Source organism: Canis lupus, chromosome 13 (genome assembly GCF_011100685.1).
Source record: "Canis lupus familiaris isolate Mischka breed German Shepherd chromosome 13, alternate assembly UU_Cfam_GSD_1.0, whole genome shotgun sequence".
Taxonomy (NCBI): Eukaryota; Metazoa; Chordata; class Mammalia; order Carnivora; family Canidae; genus Canis; species Canis lupus.
In genome coordinates this window covers 3,432,117-3,452,164 of record NC_049234.1, presented here as the reverse complement: position 1 = coordinate 3,452,164, position 20,048 = coordinate 3,432,117, and the positions used below count along the sequence as shown (strand labels likewise).

At 40.4% G+C, this 20,048-nt stretch overlaps 1 protein-coding gene across 5 annotated transcripts in view; it reads right to left on the bottom strand.

Annotated features, from left to right (window-relative positions):
- The window catches only part of GRHL2 (grainyhead like transcription factor 2), a 157,959-nt gene that overhangs the window by 41,044 nt on the left and 96,867 nt on the right, over positions 1-20,048 (bottom strand). For 4 of the 5 annotated variants that reach the window (XM_038555223.1, XM_038555220.1, XM_038555221.1 and 1 more), the window contains exons 8-10: positions 19,291-19,385; positions 17,173-17,199; positions 1,898-2,056 (exon numbers count right to left, since the gene is read on the bottom strand). In XM_038555223.1, the coding sequence (XP_038411151.1) occupies positions 1,898-2,056; positions 17,173-17,199; positions 19,291-19,385 (281 nt within the window). The remainder of the gene's footprint in view (positions 1-1,897; positions 2,057-17,172; positions 17,200-19,290; positions 19,386-20,048) is intronic. The other variant, XM_038555222.1, reaches the window with a different exon arrangement.

Genomic DNA, 20,048 nt, shown 5'->3' with positions numbered 1-20,048 from the left:
TCTCATTTACACAACTGTGTCTATTGACTTAACTGGTCCCCCACGTTGTGAAGGCTACCTAACTGTCCCTGACCCGAGAGTGCTGTTGAAAAGTTTGATGGTAAGTTTCCTTACAAGTGACTTTTTATTCTATTCTATTTCTATTCTATTGCATTTTACTTAGATGCCTGAAGAATATTTCTAAAGTTTACTAAGTTAACAACTTGGTACTGATGATCCTGGGCCAATCTTCCCAAGTACTTAGTAGACTATTTAATATAGATATATTCATATATATATATATAGTTTATATTTTAAGTTTTCCTGATTTATCATATTTTAGCATTTGTTTTGCTCCACTGTTTTAGTTTTCTCCCTCAAAGTTTCCTATTACATGTATACTGGATCTTCTTTACCTCTGTCCTATATTATTTTCTTTTGCATCTCATTTTTTATTCCTTATGATTTTTAAAATTTTGCCGCTTCAAATTGTATTTCTCTTAAGGCATTCTCTTGTATATTTATTCATTCTTGCTTTGCTTCTAGCATAGTCTTTACTTCTAAAATATTTTAATCTTTGATTTCTGAATTCTTTCACAAATCTTTTCAAATCATTCTATGCTCAAAACAACTCTGGAGTTTTTCTATGGGATTTATGTTGATCTTCATGACTTCTATGATTTTCTTAATTTCATTTAGCTCATTTTGGAACATTAAGCTGTAGGTGTCACCTGTTTCATGGGCAGGTACCCATTGCCCCCAGGGATGTCAGTCTGATTTTAATATCTTTTTTCATGAGACTCTGTTGGGATTCAACTCTTTTTCTTTTCTGATAGTCATTTTTAAGTAAAATGAGTGGACCAAGATCGTTCTGCCAGCTTCACAGCTCTCATGCTTTTTCTTCTTCTCTTCTGATGTGTTCACAAAGTGATAAAAAAAATATATCAAAAAAGTCTGTATTTCCTGAGATCTGTTTACTCTGTATCCTTTCTCCTCATCCTTTTTATTTGGAACTTCTCTTTCCTTTTTTTGGAGGAGTAGAGGGAGTCCGATTTAACTTGGATTCTACTCCCAGCAGCTTTTCCTCAGAGCAGAGTTTTGCCCTAGAAGGGAACTTTATTTTATAACTTTCCAGAGTTTTCAGAGCCCCAACACTTCAACGTTCCATCCCTTTGCATCTATCAACAATAGCAAATTGGAGTCTACAGAATCTGAATCTTTCCACCCTTGTTTCACATGCTATCCTTGGATGGCACACTTCACTCCCTAGTGAGTACCTTGGGGCAATTTTATAGGTTTCCTGTTCTCTGGTTATCACGTAGCCCCATTGCTTTCCCTTATGATGCTGGTATCATACAGGTCTCAAAACTATTGCTGTTTAGTCCCACTTATATTTGGGATTTGTCAGGATCTCATGTCACATAATTATAGGATTTTAAGCTTTGCTATTTTAATTGCTCTATCTTCTTATGGTGGGATTCAGAGAGATTAAAAAACTGTATCTCCTCTTGAGTGCATGTTTACTAATGAACTTATTTCATAGGTGCCATTTCCATTTCCAAAAGCTCTAGATGAGACACCATTTAATTCATAAAATATACTGACATGCTCTGGGACAGGCTTATACCCAGTAAAAAGTATTAATCTATTATTTTACTTATCTAAGTGAATTAGACTCATAGCACAGTGCAATGTCAATCAGCCATTAAATTAGTGGTAAAATGATTGACTAAAAAAAAAAAAAAGTCAACTGATGACTCCCTGGATATCTAATATGAGTTGAAAATGAAAGGTTACAACTCCCAGTGTGCTTGATAAGGTGATTAACTTGACACCACTAGACAAGAGAAGTGACAAAGAGGAAATGTCATTACAAGTAATATCTAATAACAAAGATACCTTTATGATCTTTACTCACTTTGTCACAGAAGACCTTGATCTGGCAGTAAGCTCTATGAATGGGCTTATTGCTACGATTATTATAACTGTATGTATCAATCTGAATCATCAAAGGAAGTCCTTTCACCCCTTTCTGGGAGGAGAAATCTGTACTCAGGCAATTCACAGTGATGAAAATCTGAGGGTGGGAGAAAGAAAGGAAAAAGTTCAGAAGTCACCATAAAAAGGATCCATTATAAAAATGCATAAGCCTTAGACTTAGAAGCAAAATACTAAATAATCTCATAAGGACAGCTGAAGAATATTTGGATACTCTGAAATAAGAACATGCTGAGCACATAAAACATGATATATTACAGAATTTATGATTTAAATATATAAAAATTGTTGCTTTCACATTAAATCTTGAAATAGACATACTTTCCTTCAAGTGTGTCACAACATCTTACTTCTTTTCAAACATGAATAAACCAGATGTGTAAAGCATTATCTCTGCAACATATTAAAGCTATAACTTCTAATTATATCACTTTCTCAAATCTCTGACCTGTGGGGGTCAAAACAAAAACAAAAACAAAACTCAATAGCATCTTCCCTTGCACACTACTGCACTGAAACAGTGATTTGTTTATATACCTGTTTTTCCTACCTGACTCTTAACTTTGAGATTCGAGACCACTTCTTAGATTTTTGTATTAGTGGTACCTAATTTACATATCAGTAAAGGACCACATCCATAGGAAGGCTAAGATGAAAGGTCTTTATGACATACTACTTAAGACCACCTTGTGAAACATGCCACAGACTCTCACTTTTCCAGCCACCATCTGAAAACAAGTGGCTAGAAATGATCTAATGATGGATACATTCATTTCATTCAATCATTCTTTTTATTCATTTGATTCTTCATTCATCCTGTAAACATCAACATAAGCCTACGGTGGGTCAAACACAACAGCATATACCTTAGGGACAGAGACGAAGGCCAGACCCCAGTTTCATGTAGTAGATAGTTCAAAAGGAAGATGAATAATCCAGTAAGAACCACCACAGGGTGGTCAAGGCTCTCCAATGAGAGCTGTGTACAGAGGCTATGAGAACATAGAACACAGCACCAAACCTGGAAGACATGTGTGAAACAGAACCATTGTAGACACTGGGATGAGATGATGGACTCCACAAATGCTTGTGAATTATTTAGGAATAGTAGAGAAAAAGAATGGCTAAAAATGAAAATGTTAAGTGACTCAGGGGAGCTGAGTGATAGAGACCACTGAGAAAGAGTACACCATGCCTGTTTCTCCTCCTGAGCTTGCAGGGCAAAAACAGACAATGCTGTCTGCGGCTCCTGGAGATGCCTTAACTACAGAGAACACTCATGCATGACACAAATATTTTTAAATACCTACTATGTTCCTGAGATTGCGCTAGGTACTAGCACGGATGCACTAGTTATGGTCCTATAATCACAGAAATCAGAGGCTAGGTGGGGAGAGAGAGGCAATATGATGGTGCCCTAAAGATTCTAATAACTTCATCAAATGCTCATCTATTTCTGGGTCAAACAAATAAAAGCAACTTTCCTGGGAACACTTGACTTCTTTTATTGTTATTACTGACAGCGGGGTTACCTTGGCCAGAATGTATAAACCACAGCTTTATGACCCCAAATCAGTGATCACTCTGGGGAGCTATGCAATTGCCCCTATTTTTGACCACATATTTCATAAAGAAATCTTCCTGTAAAAACTGTCATCCACAGGGGTCCTCGATGTAGACTGTTTTTTTGTACTCCCTCATAACATCTGCCTAGTACTACAGAAGCAGGAATAGAACAGTGTGTTCAGAGGCCCATTTCCTAAAGTATTAGGATTCACACTCAGGTCAGGTCAGTGTTCCCTTAACCACAGATGGGATGCCCCACTTCCAGGTAGCTGCCGCCGGTCTCTCAGGGCCTACAGGACACCTTCCCCCATGTCCGCTATGAAGCTGTCCCACTCTGCCTGCCTTTGAGTCTCTGCCAAATGGAATCACCCATATATCAGGCATAGTGGACCACACTCCGACAGGCAGGATGCAATATTAACGGTGACCTTTGTCAGCTCCAATCACAAGTAAGACAGCTGGGCTGATGGAACATATATATTTACAAGGGCCACTTGAGTAGGACAGATCCAACTGGCCATATGCTACAAGAAATAGGCTAACCCATCGTTGGAGGAATGGGAACAGCCAGCCACCCATAGTTAGAGTCTTTGAATGCCAAAAGAGCAACAACACAACTTGATTCTACCTAGACACGCTTACATTAGTTTCCTTTAATAGAAACAGATTCTTAGTGGAAGGTCCAATGGGCTCTCTTTGACTTGTGGCATCCTGGTTCTACAGAGTAAACAACATGAGAATCCGCCTTCTATGCTACGTGAGTTGGCAGCGCCCAGAATTATCCTAACAGGCAGGGATTTTATAGTAGAGTTGGTGCTGCTCTCCCCTCGCCTGGCTGCCTGAACCAATAGCAAAGCAGTTTCAGTGCCTGATGGTATCAATCAGAGTCTTGCTGTGTTGCACTCAAAACCTACGTGGTTGAACTTTAACTGCAGTTAGGAGGTAGAGGGGTTGGGAAGGTATGGAAGGGCACTAACTAAAACCTTGGCTTGAGAACTGATAAGCATTTATTTGTTTCATCTTGCAAACCCAACCATGTCCCAGTTCCATGCACAACAGGCAAATGTGAAAGCCAATTTCTTGGAAGTTTATCTACAAAGCACTGTTTGCAAATGTGTATTACAGAAACTTAGGGAAAAGGTATGCTTTCCCCCTCTAAATGTTCATCCAAATATCAAGCACAGAAAATTCTTAACTCCAGTAGGAGCCCTGATTATGTAAAGAGCATATAGGGATCCCTAGGTGGCGCAGCGGTTTGGCGCCTGCCTTCGGCCTAGGGCGCAATCCTGGAGACCCGGGATCGAATCCCACATCGGGCTCCCAGTGCATGGAGCCTGCTTCTCCCTCTGCCTGTGTCTCTGCCTCTCTCTCTCTCTCTCTCTCTGTGACTATCATAAATAAATAAAAATTAAAAAAAAAAAAAAAAGAGCATATATAAATGCCATGAAAATTGGGTCTGTCACCCAATAATTATGAATGTTACATATGTTCATATAACGTTTTCAAAGTCTCAGTCTTTAATTTTCCTATAATTTTGACAGTACATAATTTATTCTTTAGAAAAATATTAATTAAACCAGGTATATCTAGGCAGATAATAGATAGTATTTAAATTTTGTCATTGGTTCAAAAATCAATTCAGATACACTGTAATTTATTTGAGAAAGAGAGCATGAGCAGAGGGAATGGCAGGAGAGGGAGAAGCAGACTCCTTGCTGAGCAGGGAGCCCAATGCAGGGCTCAATCATGAGTTGAGAGACTGCTTGCTCTGAGATCATGACCTGAGCCAAAGGCAGATGCTTAACTCAGTGAGCCACTCAGGCACCCCACAATTGACATTTCTTAATAAAATATTTTTACATATGAATTGCAATTTCCATTTTATAGTTCCAACATTAAGACAAGTGACCTTCTCCAGATTATAGTAACCCTCAGTTGTGTACTGTGCATGTAGTAAGATTTATTAAAATAAATACAGATCAATGGGCTTTAGAATTACTACATTAACTTAATTATTAATTCCTAAGATTTTTTTTTCAAGAGCTTGTCTTTAAAATGAACAGGTCTGTCTTTGATTTAAAAAACAATTTGGGATTTAAAAAATCACAATGTCTCCTGACTTGATGCAAAACATTTATTTTTTTCCTCTTTAAAACAACTGTAGGGGATCCCTGGGTGGCTCAGCGGTTTAGCGCCTGCCTTCGGACCAGGGCATGATCCTGGAGTCCCGGGATTGAGTCCCACATCGGGCTCCCTGCATGGAGCCTACTTCTCCCTCTGCCTGTGTCTCTCTCTCTCTCTCTGTGTCTCTCATGAATAAATAAATAAAATCTTAAAAAAAATAAAACAACTGTATTTTGCATCTTTAAGAATCTTCTACATAAAGACAGAGAAAGCTACTTATTTCCGTATATTGAGGCTCCGAAGAGCTCTTTTCCAAGAAATTGCACATGCATTAGCCTCCAAATTACAGCAACATAGCATACACCAAGATATCAGCATTTTCGATCTAAAACACAAATAATATATAAATACATAAGTGTTCTCTTGCCAATTTCCCCACTCTGTTTTCCTCTTGGTTCCCAAAATTATTAAAGACCATATGGATGGTTTTCTTAAACATCAGCAGTTTTCTTCTATTTTATATGATGGTATTTGGGTGCAGATGCAATGCCAAATTGAGACAGAAAGGCTAAAAGTAGATGATATGAACGTGTGGTATCTCAGCCTTGGGCATTCATTCATTGCTTTCATGCATTCATTTATCAAATATTTATCAATTATCTTCTGTCTATGCCTGGCATTATGCCACATAATGGAACACATGAATCTGTGTCTTAGGGTAGACTCCCTACCCTAAGAGAGGTTGCTATTTTGTGGAGGATCTAAGAAAGTCTTAGATTTACTGACACCTCCATTTATATAGCACTTTTAGGGGATGATTTAAAACCTGAAAATATACGTCTTTATCTTCTCCTACAGATACTCTGGGTATGCTTGTATATACATACATACATACACAGTGTATCATAGTTTTCCATATTCTTTTAGACCTCAACTTTTTCCATTTCAAGAACATACCAAGCCTATTCCCAGGTGACAGCCTCCACTATTTGTCATGCTCTCTATCCTCTATCTCCAATGCTGTCCTCACAGACTACCCCATACACTGTCAGCTCCTTCTTCTCATTCAGATTCCAGTCCAATGTCAACTTTTCAGAAATACTGGCTTTGACCAGCCCATCTAGAGTTGTCTTCCTCCTCCTCTTCCCATTTCAGCCCATGATCAGAAGCAAACTCTAATACCTTGCTCTTTTCTATTTTCTTCATAGTACTTAACATTGTTTGGATTTATCTTGTCGTTTATGTTTAATGCTTAATCTCCTGTCTGCTCCGTGAGGCTTCAAGCTCATAAGAGAAGGCCCTTGTCTGCCTCAAGGTCACTCTATTCCTAGTGCCAGTCCCATGACAGACACTCAACAAATATTTATCCAATGAATTAAGAGAAAATTACCTTCCTAAATACACATTTCCCCTTTATCCATGCTCTTGCCTTCATAAGCCAAATCTTCTAGGAGCTGGGATTGCTTCAAGTAGCTGAAGTCATCGAAATAATACAGCAGTAAGCTGCTCAGGCCAGTTTTATCCTTGAAATTTGTTATCTGTATACCAACACATGTAAATTGAGCACCAACTATATATTCAATATAAATATGTATGTGTATATATGTACATGTATATATGCCATGGAGGATGCTATTTATAGATGCTATGGGAAAAACAGAAGTGTACAGTACATGCCTATCCTCAAAGGAAATGAGGAATATAACAGTTTTTGCTACCGTGGAATGAATACCATTAGATACCAAACTGACAATCCCAGACTATACATGCAGTTAAGACTTCATGAAAAGGAGAGAAATCAGCAAGGTAGCCAGGGAAGATCTGATGTAGGAGTCTTGAGCTTAAAGACAGATGGATGCGACTCTGAAAAGAATGAAGAGGTCAGTCTAATGGGAGAGGAGGGTTTGTGTTGGGGAGGTTGAGAAGGAGCCTGAAGGGAACTGGTGAGGAAGAGGCCAACCAAGATGTTTATGTCTCTGTGATCAAGTAATGAACACCTGATGAGGTCAAGTGTATAATATCAGGGCCAGGACAGACAGAACTCTGGCCATAGTATCCAAAGTCCATGTTACAAAGAGGAAAAGGGGAATGATGGCTGAGCAAAGGCCACCAAGTTCAGAAGTAATTAGTGTTTGCACCCCTTTGAAAAGCCAGACTAATGGAGACAGAGGCAGGAAGCTAAATTGCTGGGGTGAGACGGGAGTTGGAGATGGAGAGAAGGCATCTCAGCTGAGAAGTCTGGCGGCAAGCAGCAGGGCCAAATGCAAGTGTTCTTCCAAGATGGAGGAGGTGTTCACACAATAAGAGAGGATGAATATAAGAGGCTGCAGAAAGGTAGAGTGTGGGACCTAAGAGCCTCGGAAGCAAAGATTAAATAGGATTGACTCAAAAGTGAAGTATTATAAGAAAAAAGTCAGAGCTTTCTCTGAAATCAGAAGCCAAGTGAGAGGAAAGCACAGAAGAAAGAAAGAAAGAAAGAAAGAAAGAAAGAAAGAAAGAAAGAAAGAAAGAAAGAAAGAAAGAAAGAAAGAAAGAAAGAGTACAGGAAACTCAAAATTATTATGTACCCAGTGTAGATCACAGCAGTGTGGCCTTGGACTAATTATTTCACCTTTCTGAGCCTCACTGGCCTCATTTTTAAATAGGTACAACAATCCCTACCTTGGTAGTGTGACACTTTAAAATGAGAGGGCGTTTTAAATTGTAAAGTGCTATGAAAATCGAAGGGAGTTTTTCCTCCTCACTATGGTGCCTATCTTCGCAGATACCTGGTCTCCCAGGTGCTCCTAGTCTCTGACCCCAAGCCTTTCCTCACCCCCAGGACACAGCCCATAGGCCATCCATTTTGCTCTCCAAACTGCCCCTGCAAGGCTGCTCTCAGATCTCAGTTCGAGTCTTCCTACCTCTCTGGATTCTCTCTCAAGGCATTTTGTGATGCTATCTCCAAATGGTATAAAGGCAGATTCATTAGCACTCTTGTTAATCTGAGCAAAAAAGATATTTAATGGAGATGAACTGATTTTAAAAGCAGAAAAACCTATCTCTGCACACCACTTTTAGAGGGATGGAGTCACAGGTTTTGACGGAGAAAGCAAGAGAGAAATCTCTCATGCAGAACCTTTATGGCTCTTCCGACTGCTGGTTTCTGCCATCACGCTGTGTCACCTGAACACAGCTTGTGAAACAGCACCTCAGGATAAGGAAGAATGTGGGCCTTGCATAACAGTGGGTTGGGCTGTCTCACAAATAATGAGCTCCCGGTCAGAGGAAGAATGTCCGCAAGACTGAAAGATTTACTTACTCAACTTGCTGATCATTTATTATTATTGTGATCCTTTTCGGTTCATGCTTAATACTTAAAACTTGTACTGAGTCTGTAATACTATGGCACGAAATTCAAAAGGCACCCAGGTGCCTTTTAAAGAGTTAACCACACCCACCCTGCATAGCTCCCCAACCAACCGTTTCAGTTTCCCATGTATCCTTCTAAAAATATGCTACGCGATACATATTATTTTTATACAAATGGCACCACAGTAAACATACAATTCTGCACCTTGCTTTACTAAATACATTTTGAAAGATATCTTTTCTTTTTTAAAGAGCCATGAAATATGGAGTGATAATTTCTTTAACATTGGGTTGTTTCTAGTCTTTTCATCTTACAATGACACAATGCATGTCTTTCAACACAGATTGTGTACACGTGTGCATATAAATTATTGGCGGTATAGAGGCGTCACTGACTTTTTTAGTCTGACTTTTGTTCCTCATTATTTTACTGAAATCGCTTTCTTCAAGGCTAGCCTTCTCTATAGCAAATTTATAAGCAGGGATTCTCGAATGTAGTATGTATCCAGGAGTTCTTGTTAACATACAGATTATAGGGCCAGATCCCCAAGTTTCCAATTCAGTAGGTCTGAGATGAAAGATCCAAGTATTTGCATTTCTAACTCTTTCCCCAGTTGAGATGGATGATGCACGTGAGGGACCATGCTTTGGGAAACCACTGCCTACAGCACTGACTTCACTGCTCAGTTCTTCTCTCTCCACTTCCCCTGCCTCTCTCTTCTCCTGTACTCTTCCTCCTGACCATCCCTTCCTTGTCTGGTTCCTCCTCCAACATCCCTAACTGGGATGAGTCTTAAGTCCCATCCTTGACCCTCATTTGCCCACTGTCCAATTCTTTCTGTGGCAATCTCCTCCTCTTTCATGACTTCTATTCTCCCCTTTTTACAAACAATTCTGAACTTCTCTCCTGCTCCGTAATTCCCTGCTCTACTCTGCATCTTCGAGCACCCTGTTCTGCCACCTGGCATGCTCTTCTTTCCAACTTCCACATGCTTAAAATTACAACTGACCCTTAAGACACCGCTCCTAAGCCAAATCCTCCCCCACGTCTTCCCTGGAATCTTTAAGTGCTGGAGTATTTCCAAGGGAAGTATAAATGTGTGTGTGTGTGTGTGTGTGTGTGTGTGTGTGTGTGTAAGCGAGAAAAGATAAAGGAAATCTGGCAAAACATTAACAATGAGTCAGTCTCAGTGAAGGGTATGCGGCATCAATTGTATTATTTTTTTCAACTTTTCATTTGTAATTTTTTCAAGTAAAAAGTTGGGGACATTTTAAAATAAAAAACAGAGTTCTCTCCCTTTCCAGAACTTTCCCGGCACCTTAACTCTATTTTTATTAGCATCCTCATAACTCTTCCTCTCGAATTACATTAGTTACAGCTATGTCTTACTTCTTAATCTGGCCAAAATGTTCTCTGAGAGCAGACACTTTTGCCTGGCTTATCTGTCCATGAATTTCCACCACCTGGCCTAGCACACAATATGCAGCAGGCAAGTTGCTTCAAAGGAGTGACTGTCCCTTTGTTGGGGATGGTGTAGAATATATTACTGCTAGATCCTCCCCATACAAAAAGGCAGTATTCAAAGAGCACATGATTTAGACAGTCCAAAGGGGGAGTTCCATCTCTGCTGTGTGTTAGCTGTGCAACTTTAGTTAAGCTAACTAACCTCTCTGGGCTTCAAATTCTTCATTATTTAAATGCAAAGAAATGCTATCCACTTGAAATATGAATAGTGCATAATATATATAAAATACCTGGCAGGCTGCCTAGTATACAGTAATCACTGAGCAACATTAACTGTGGTACATGTGCATGTGTGCACGTGCACAAACACATACACACACCAGCCTGTGAAATCCAAATCTGTAACTTAATTCTGAGCACTTACAACAGCTCATGCATGGAAGTTACAGAGCCCTAAACAGAATTCAGTCCAGAAACCATGGATACACCACATCCTAACCAAAGATTAGGGGGCTGATTTCTTCAGTGAGATGCCTTCCACAGATTATTCCTTTTATATATGAATCAAGTCTAGCTTTATAGTTTTTCCTGCCATCCATTACCTTATAAAACTGGAACAAAGGCATGGCTTTGTTTAAGTTCAATACCAAAGACTTCAGTAAATGTTTACCTTTCCCTTCTAAAACTTCCTTCACCCACACCACGCCCCAGCAAACACATAAAAATGCCATTTCCCCTGCTTTGCAGTGTGTATCTTGAACTTTCAAGACCCCTTGCAAGAGCCTCCCCCAAACCTTTCTTTACTTTTGAGACCATGAAAGATGCCTTATAATATTCTCGACATTTCCATTAGACTACTAGTTTAAAATTGTGTCCTACTTAGACAAAAAATTGAGATGTAACTTTTTCTTAATCAGTAATATCTATCAACCTGATGTCATTCTAGAGTGTCTTATAAGCAGAGAGAGAATTCCTCAGACTGCTGGCAGGAGATTGGGGACTGGGGGAATGAACTAGGCCATGAACCCACAGAGCATCAAGAAGAGTATAGTCTTCTTTGGCTAGTCCTCTGGCTTCTTTTTTCATCCTGAAAATCAATATTTACATATCTTGTCTCCTTTCTTGGTGTCCAGCACTGGAATTTGGCAGAAAGAGAACACAGGCCATTTAGAAACATCTTCCTGAAAGGCAAGATTTGTCAAAACTACCAAGACTATAATTTTCTAAGTGCTGTAAGGTGGCCCAATAAACGCTGATTAAATATTTTAGACCAAACCGAGATACTGGAAGGGAAAGAGAAGGAAAGAGGGAAGAAATACCAATTTAATGGATTTGCCATGTTTTGGTTATTTTCCACAAAAAGAGACTGAATAATTTGCAACGTACAAGACTTTTACATAGGCTGTGATCAAAGCACTGGCGTTTCTACCAGCCTGTCTTTTAAACTACTAAAATTGAGATAATGAGGACAGAAAGGCTGTTTTCTCCATCCATTAGCAGCTGATGGAGCAAAAAGTTAGGCTTCACTTGGTGACCACTAGTTGTACCCTGAAAAGACAGCATGGGAAGAGAAAGAGTTGACCCATACAGAGAGAAAAGGAAGAACCCTGGACTTTACATGAACAGAGTAAGTCACCCTACATGATAGTTCTACAGTACGCAGGAATCTGTGACACAGGCCACACCAAATGTCCTTAAGTCCAGGGCAGCTGCAGGACCATGCTAAGACATTAAAGGAACTTCATGTCCCTCTTTAAGGATGGATTTACAAATATAGGAGATAACCTTTTACTCTCAACTTCCACTTTGATTTTCTGGCTCAACCAGCTGACTCATCTCAGGACATCCATGCTTCCATCCTTCAAACTGGATCTCAGTTCTCATATAATATCCCCTTGGGATCAGAGCGAAATCAGACATAGGGCAATAAGTATAAGGCCCAAATATTAAGGGAAATAGAGCCCAGAAGAAATATCAACATGCATCCCCTTGCCTTGAATTTCCTCACAATTTGAAAAATTACGTGGAAATCTCTTTCATAATTCAGTCATTTAAAGCATCCAAAGGGACTCAAAGTTAGAGGAATCTACCTCTAAAATAAATATGGCCTATGTGTAAATATTTGCTTCAAATTTACTAGATTGGTAAATGTGGGCTTTCATTTACTGCATTTTTTAGGTTGCAAACAAAAAGCTAATAGCCAGTGTGTCTGCCTTGTGCAACCTTTACTTTCTCTAATAATGATCACCAGTCTTGCTTTGTATTTTTTTTTGTTGTTGTACTTCCTGCATGGTATTGCAAAAAAGAGAATAGTCTTCATGGTTCATAACAATGTCGTAACGCATAACACATAACAGAAGAAAAAGTGTAAAAGAAACATGTACGTAAATAATGTAAATTAGTTTGAAATGAAATTCAGGATACCAGGGAAAGGAGCTAGAGAAAAGTGAGGAACATGGAGTACAGAAGTATCACACTATGGTGAAGAAGGTACATTGCAAAGCATGCACTGATCTTTAATTAATACAGAGTGAAGTAATGATTATGCAAATGAGATCACCAATGTTAGGTAAATACACACCCAATTGAACAGTCCTCACTCTCATATGATAGCCATAGATAATGTACACCAGGGTAACCAAAGACACGGACAGGGAGAGACCTGTGTGCTGGAAGTACCGGATCAGTGAGACCATCTTTGTTGGTGGGAAGTACAGAGAAGAGATAGAGGTTGGCAAAAGCAGGGTGACTTAATTGAACTGCTTTGCTCAAGGAGATGGGACTCATCATTTGTTGTCTTTTTTTTTTTTTTTTTTTTGGACCTGTACTCCATAAACTTCTTTAAGAAGGAAAATCATAGTATGCTTTGGTCTAAAAAGAAATGCAGATTTCTCTCTGTTGGGATGAATGATTAAGAGTATGGACTCTGGACTCTGAAGGGACATGTTTAAAGTCGGCCTTGTCCACTTGTCTAATCTTACAATGCTTCCTATGTAGAAAGTCGATATTTAGTGGAATCAGAACTGAGATACACAGGAAAATGACCTAAGATATCTCAGAGCTTCTCTGCTCCCCACTCCACCCTGACCAAGTCTCAACCCTACCCCCCACAATCTCAGCACAAAAATTTGCAAACAGGTATAAAAACATAATACCTTATCTGTGTCCTTGATCCTTTCTAAAATTGCAACAACTTTCTGTCTATGAGTTCCTCCCCAAACCCCCAAATGCAGGAAGAACATTCACTGCTGATATGACAGAGCAGAAGCATGGACTGGCCTGTTCCCTGAAGTCCTTCCTGCAATTCAGCACAGAGAGGGGAAGGAGGCATAGAAGAATAGGCACCACTCCAGAGTGTAATCACTCCTTCTGCAAACAGAAGTGACAGACAGCAAAAAGTAACCCAGGAGATGCAATTTAATATTATTGAATTATTATAGATTCTTTTAAAAATCAGAGATGGGAGATAGGGTAGTAGTGGGTGTATCTGACTGCTTGGTTATCTAGCAGTGCTGGTAAGTGACGGAGGACGAACATTCTTACTGGATCAAGATCATTCCAAAGGCTTGGATGCAGAGGGATTAAAAAAGTCTTCATGGGAAGAAGCTTCCTTCATCTTAGTTTATAAACCATTAAGAAGCCTGAAGCATAGAAATGGTGGGGGGTGGGGGTGTGTGTGGAATTGCTACCGTGTTCCCGTAGAAAGACACAAAAAGGAAACTTGTTTCTCAAAGCACTAAGTAGCATCTTAATGCTCAAGTAATTGTCTGTGATCACATGAGAGAGGCCTTTGTAGCACATTGAGGTTGGTTTAATCTTGAAATCATGGTGAATAGAGAAATCGGCACTGGACAAAAATAAAGGGCCCCATTTCAAGAATCTCTTTAGAAATCTGGGAGAAAGGGGAGCCTGTAATTAGGGTTTGCTACACTCCTACTCTGGGGGTGATGTCATTGCCTGGAGAAGGGCAGTGCTCCATGCCAGCAATCTGAGCTCACCGCTCTCCAATAATTCAATAAGGTCTTGCATGGGAATTCCTCATCTTGGGGATTAGTGAGCAGCAAATCTACTTTGTAGGTACCAATGTTTGGCTAAGTGGAAAAAAGAATTGAAATGACCTTGTAAATGGGAGTCCTGAAAGAACACAGTACTGTGATCTTCCCATTAGAATCACATAGATTGGACCCTAACACTCTGTCAACATCTACCTGGCTCCCCTTCCTGCCATCTGCCAGCTAAGAAAACTGAAGCTCAGGACGGAAAAGTCACAAAGCCAGCTATTCCAGGGCCACAACTAGCACCTGATGGCTTGGATTCCATTTCAGGGCTGTTTCTCCTGTATGATGTAGTGCTCCATCCCCGCATCAATTTCCAATCTGTGACAGCGTGGGCCCTGAGACCCCACCCAGATATTGCCTGAGTCATTCCCAGGGACTCCAGTTCATGTTACATGAGCTCCCAGATTGCACAGACCCTGAGGGGAAAATAATGTCCTGTTGAAGACTATTTCTGCTGCTTGTGTCACTGCGCAGAGGAGCACTGTGGTACAACCAGCAAAACCGGTTCTGGGTGGAAGAACTCTGATAGTCCTGCCAGAACCATGCTGCAATTGAGACAGAATCTGGCCTTAATCCCCAGACCTCATTTTAACTAATAGTTTTAACACCTTCCCTAGCCCAACTTTTCCCTACCCTTACATTAAACGATTGGAGTTTCACGTCCTTTCTTCTGTTTATGCTTAAGGAGAGCTAGAAATAAAATGTAAGGCAGCAACAAAAGAAAGAAGTAGGAACCGTACTCTAGAAAAAGCTATAACCTTTATCATGAGGTCTTGATTATAGATATGTGGTAAGACTACCAAATACTAGGCTGTTGTTGTTGTTTTTGTTTTTAACATTTTATTTTATTTATTTATTCATGAGAGACAAAGGCAGAGACATAGATAGAGAGGCAGAGGGAAAAGCAGGTTCCCTGTGGGGAGCCTGATGCGGGACTCGATCCCAGGACCCCGAGGATCATGACCTCAGCCAAAGTCAGAGGCTCACCCACTGAGTCACTTAGGTGTCCCTGTTATTGTTTTTTTAGTGAGTGTCCCAAAACTTAAATCTCCAAATAAAAGTTACCCTCTAATATAGTTATCATAGGAAAAGATATGGTTTTCTCAAATGAAGCTGCTGTGACTCAAAGTATATTTGTAGCATTTCTTGTGACATTGCCATCTTTAAAGCTGGTCTTGTACAAGAGAAATCTCATTTTTAACTGTGGAGTGGTGTTATCCAACTTGATATGTACTTATATTTGGGCCCAAGTGATTTTTGATGTTTTTCTGTAAACATCTTCAAAGATTTACTACCATCACCCAGATATTGCCTGGGCATTCAAAAGGTCACAGCAACTCTCTCGAACAGTGCTGACACAAGGCTTGCTGCCAAAGGCCTAGCCAAAGGAACCAGAGAATGCTGGAGGGGCTCCTGGCCCCACTACTCTCTGACATCCTGTGTCAACCTCAAATGGAAACTGCATATTCAGTTGAGGGAGTGTGGTTGAGGCATAAAAACTCAGATGTCCTTGAGGACCAGGTAAGGAAAGTTCCAGAATGGAAAAGGCCAAAGAAAGTATTAAAAAGAACAGGTAGTACCTCACAAGAACCACTCTTGGCCTTGCAAATGCTTGGCTTCACAGGTGCCAGAATCTTTCATTACACAAAAGAATCTGGAAGCCTAGATTCAAAAAAATCATCATCTCTTGATTATTAAATGTGGGCAAAAAATTTTAAATTTGAAATATAGCTACCTAAATGCATGACACACACACATATACACACACACACACACACATTCTGTGGGCCACATGAGAGGTGTAGGTCATAACTTGGTGTCCTCTGGCCATGTACACCAAAATAACATGTGACATTGATTGGAGCGCCAGCCTTGAAGCCCACAGATTTCTCTGTTGATATTACAAATAGTAACTTGAAAGCATGGACAACAGCTCCTGAGAAGCCCATCTTATAAAAATTAAAACTCTTCTGTGAGAGGGACACTTTTACTTCTTACTTTGTTGAAGCTCGTTTCTCAACAACCATAAAAATCTGTTTTTTGCAAACTGCTTATTATAAAATCAATACTATTTTATTTTTTAAAGATTTATTCACTTATTTTGAGAGAGAGAGAGAAAGAGAGTGAGTACATGGGAGCGAAGGGGGTGGGGGGTGCAGAGGGAAGAATCTCAAGTAGACTGCCTGCTGAGCCCAGAGCCTGTCAAGGCTCCACCTCACAACCCTGAAATCAGGACCTGAATCAAAATCAAGAGTCAGATGCTTAAAATCAGATGCCCCTAAAATCAATAATATTTTAAAGAAATACCTTGGGGTCTATAGGTTGAAAAAAAAATTCTAGTCTCCTAAATGAAGTGAATTTAACTTTTATGATGTTTCTTTAAAAATAAACCCTTCTAGTAGTTTGGGGGAAATTATTAGTTTTTTTATTACTTATCGATTAACCCAGACTGCATACGACTGCACCAACCAAGTCACCAAAAATAGATATTAAACAAACAAATTTTGCCACAATAAACAAGATAAAGGATTCTCCACTGCCATTTGTCAAAGTCTACATAAGCTTAAACTTGTCAGCCTGGAACAATGCATATGCACAACCACACACATTGAAAGAACAGTGAGCTCCTACCTGTGGGAGATGAGCATCTGCGCTGGGCTAAAAGAAAGGTCAGCCAGAAAAAAAAAAAAAAAAAGAAAGAAAGAAAGGTCAGCCTACCCCCAACTTGACTACCTCGCTGGTTCACCAAAGAGCTGCCATCATTTAAGCTATCCTTTCCGGTTAGGCATTTTTTAAAAAATTTATTTAAATTCAATTAATTGATATGTAGTGTATTATTGGTTTCAGAGATAGAGCTCAGTGATTCATCATCTTATTTAACACCCAGTGCTCATTACATCCCGTGCCCCCCTTAATGCCCAACACCCAGTGACCCTATCCTCCCATTCCTTCCCCTTCAGCGGCCATCAGTTTGTTTCCTATGATTAAGAAACTCTTATGGTTTGTCTCCCTCTCTCATTTCACTTGTTTTGTTGTTTTCCTCTCTTCCCCTACAGGCCTCCACTGATACATTCACTTCCTAGCACTCACAGTCACAGACTGATGATGAAAACTGGGCTATGAATGCAGTTCACAGTTAGAGCTGGCTTTATAGTGACCAGGTACTTTCGATGACAGGATCCCCCTACCCCCAACACAGTGGGCCTGCCTTTCGCCCCTCACAATGCTGGAAGGTTCCTGGATCCCCTGTCCCCCACCCTATCCTAACCTAGGCATGAGGTGTGGTGCAGCAGAGACCACTGGAACTGTGTTGTGTTCGTACATGGGAGGGAACTGAACTGAAGCCCAGGGAGGTCAGACAGCTCGCTAAGGACTCCAACCTCTGCCCCATGGAGCCACTGCACAGATGGCCTTTCATTATCTACCCCAGTCATCTAGCCTCTGAGAGAGTGCGGAATGAAGAGGCAGCACAAGGTTTGCATGAGGAACTCTAAAGGGAGGCGGAGTGGACTGCAGAAGACAAACTTCCCCTACAGTTCTGTGTGGGACCTGACCTCCCACCTGTTGCAGGGCAGCTTCCTTCCCTCAGATGCACTGAGCCACTGAACATTCTCCAGGCTGTTCTGGCACTCTGTTGCTGCTTATCCATTTGGGTCACCTTCCTTGGGCTTAAAGCCAATTTCACTTACATTGTTTCATACCTGAGTGAAATGAGACACTGAGCAATTCTTCTTCCATAACTCATGCCCACAAGCTCCCATCCAGCTTCCTTTCTTACCCAGCCTTCCCCCTGCTCACAGACAATGAAGCATTGAAGGTAACTATTTACATTGACCTTTTCATTAGTTTGAAGACAGAGTCTTCTAACACCCTCCTAAATGGTACATAACTGAGGCAGAAAACAAGCTTAGGTTTCATCTGGAACTTTCCCCTAAGTGCAAAATAAGGATCAAGGATCAGAGAAGCTAAAGAACACAGAAGAGTGGCACAAGCAGAAAGTCTGTAGTTTTCATAAAATCAGAGACTCATGCCTGGAAAGCAAATCCGAATATCACCAAGTCTTACTTTTTTTTTACCCAAATCAGCATGGTGGTGGACATCTGTCCTCAGGACACAACTCGCCAAAGATTTTACCACTGCCCTTTCTAACCAGAGAAAAACAGGAAAAGCTTCAGCACTCAGCATGAAAGACTAGGCTCAAGGTCACAGTGGTGGCTATACTGCAGCGAGTGAAGGTCAGAGACCTCAGCCCTGCATTCTGTACCTCTCCCTCAAAGAGGGTACACCTGGAAGGACTCATGGGGCCAGAGGCCTACCCAGTCACTTACCTACGGAAACATTAGCTCTGAACACTTTGCTGCCTCTGCAGAAGGGAGCAATCAGGGCTGTTTGGAGGAAACTGCAGTGTAGGTGGAGAAGGTTTTCTCCAGCTTTGCCAGCCCCACATGCCAAAATGAAGCATGGGGACCTGAAGGACTTGGTAGGGACACGTAGCTTGGCCTGTCCTGCAGGAGGCCACAAAGAAGCATGCACTTTTTCTCCTTTACCCCCCAAAAAGGTGATTTCACTGCACATAACTGAATGTGTGTAACTTCTAGAGAAAGAGAACAGGTTCAGTTCCTTTTTTCCTGGCTCATGTTAACAGATCTTCCCCTATTTACAGAGGCTTTTGCAAAAGAATCATTTGCAGAGAATGGTAGCATTATTTAAAAGGCACAAGAAGTTAATCAATACTATTTTTCCACTCACCTTCGCCTCTTCATTCACATCCCAGGTGAAGGAAACAGCATTATATGCAATCTCCTCAATGTTCCCAATTGTATTAAAGCTCTCCTTGTAATCAGCTATAATATTAAAAAAGAAAAAGATTTTAAGAGAGTAAGACACGTACTGAACTGCCATTTTCCAATGGGGAGAACTTAAACTTGGCTTACTCTTCCAGCTGACCCTCAGCAACAGTTAAGGATTTGTGCTTGTTGATACTCTTACTAATATTTACTCTAGAAGAATGTTCCTCTATTAGAAGAGTAAATCGAGGTCAAGTAATGTTCCTAAAAGATTGGTTTCATTTTTTTTATGAGGCTTATAAAATTATTAATTTTTCCCCTCCTGGATCTTTTGTTACCTACCCACTCCCTCACCTACTCACTTTCCTGCAGCTTAATTTTCCTGGAAGTGCCAGAGTATTCCACAGGGATTGTTCTGTAGAATAGAGTATGCTGTTTATCAGCCAGGCAGTGCCAGCAAGACTTCAGGGAAGAAATTCCAGAAGAGTAAACCTTTTTTTACTTCTTTTTGGATTTAGGCACAAAGAGTTAAGTTAATGATACTCAGCTCACTATCACCACTTATCCTTTCGAGGCCATTCTCTTCCTTTATTTGTTTATGTGATATTTATTCATTCATTTTTATTCCTACTATCTTCTCCCACAAATGCAATAGCTATCGATGTGTTTGCTACATATTCTTAGGAAATAAGTAGGGTTGATTTGCCTGTGTGCATAACT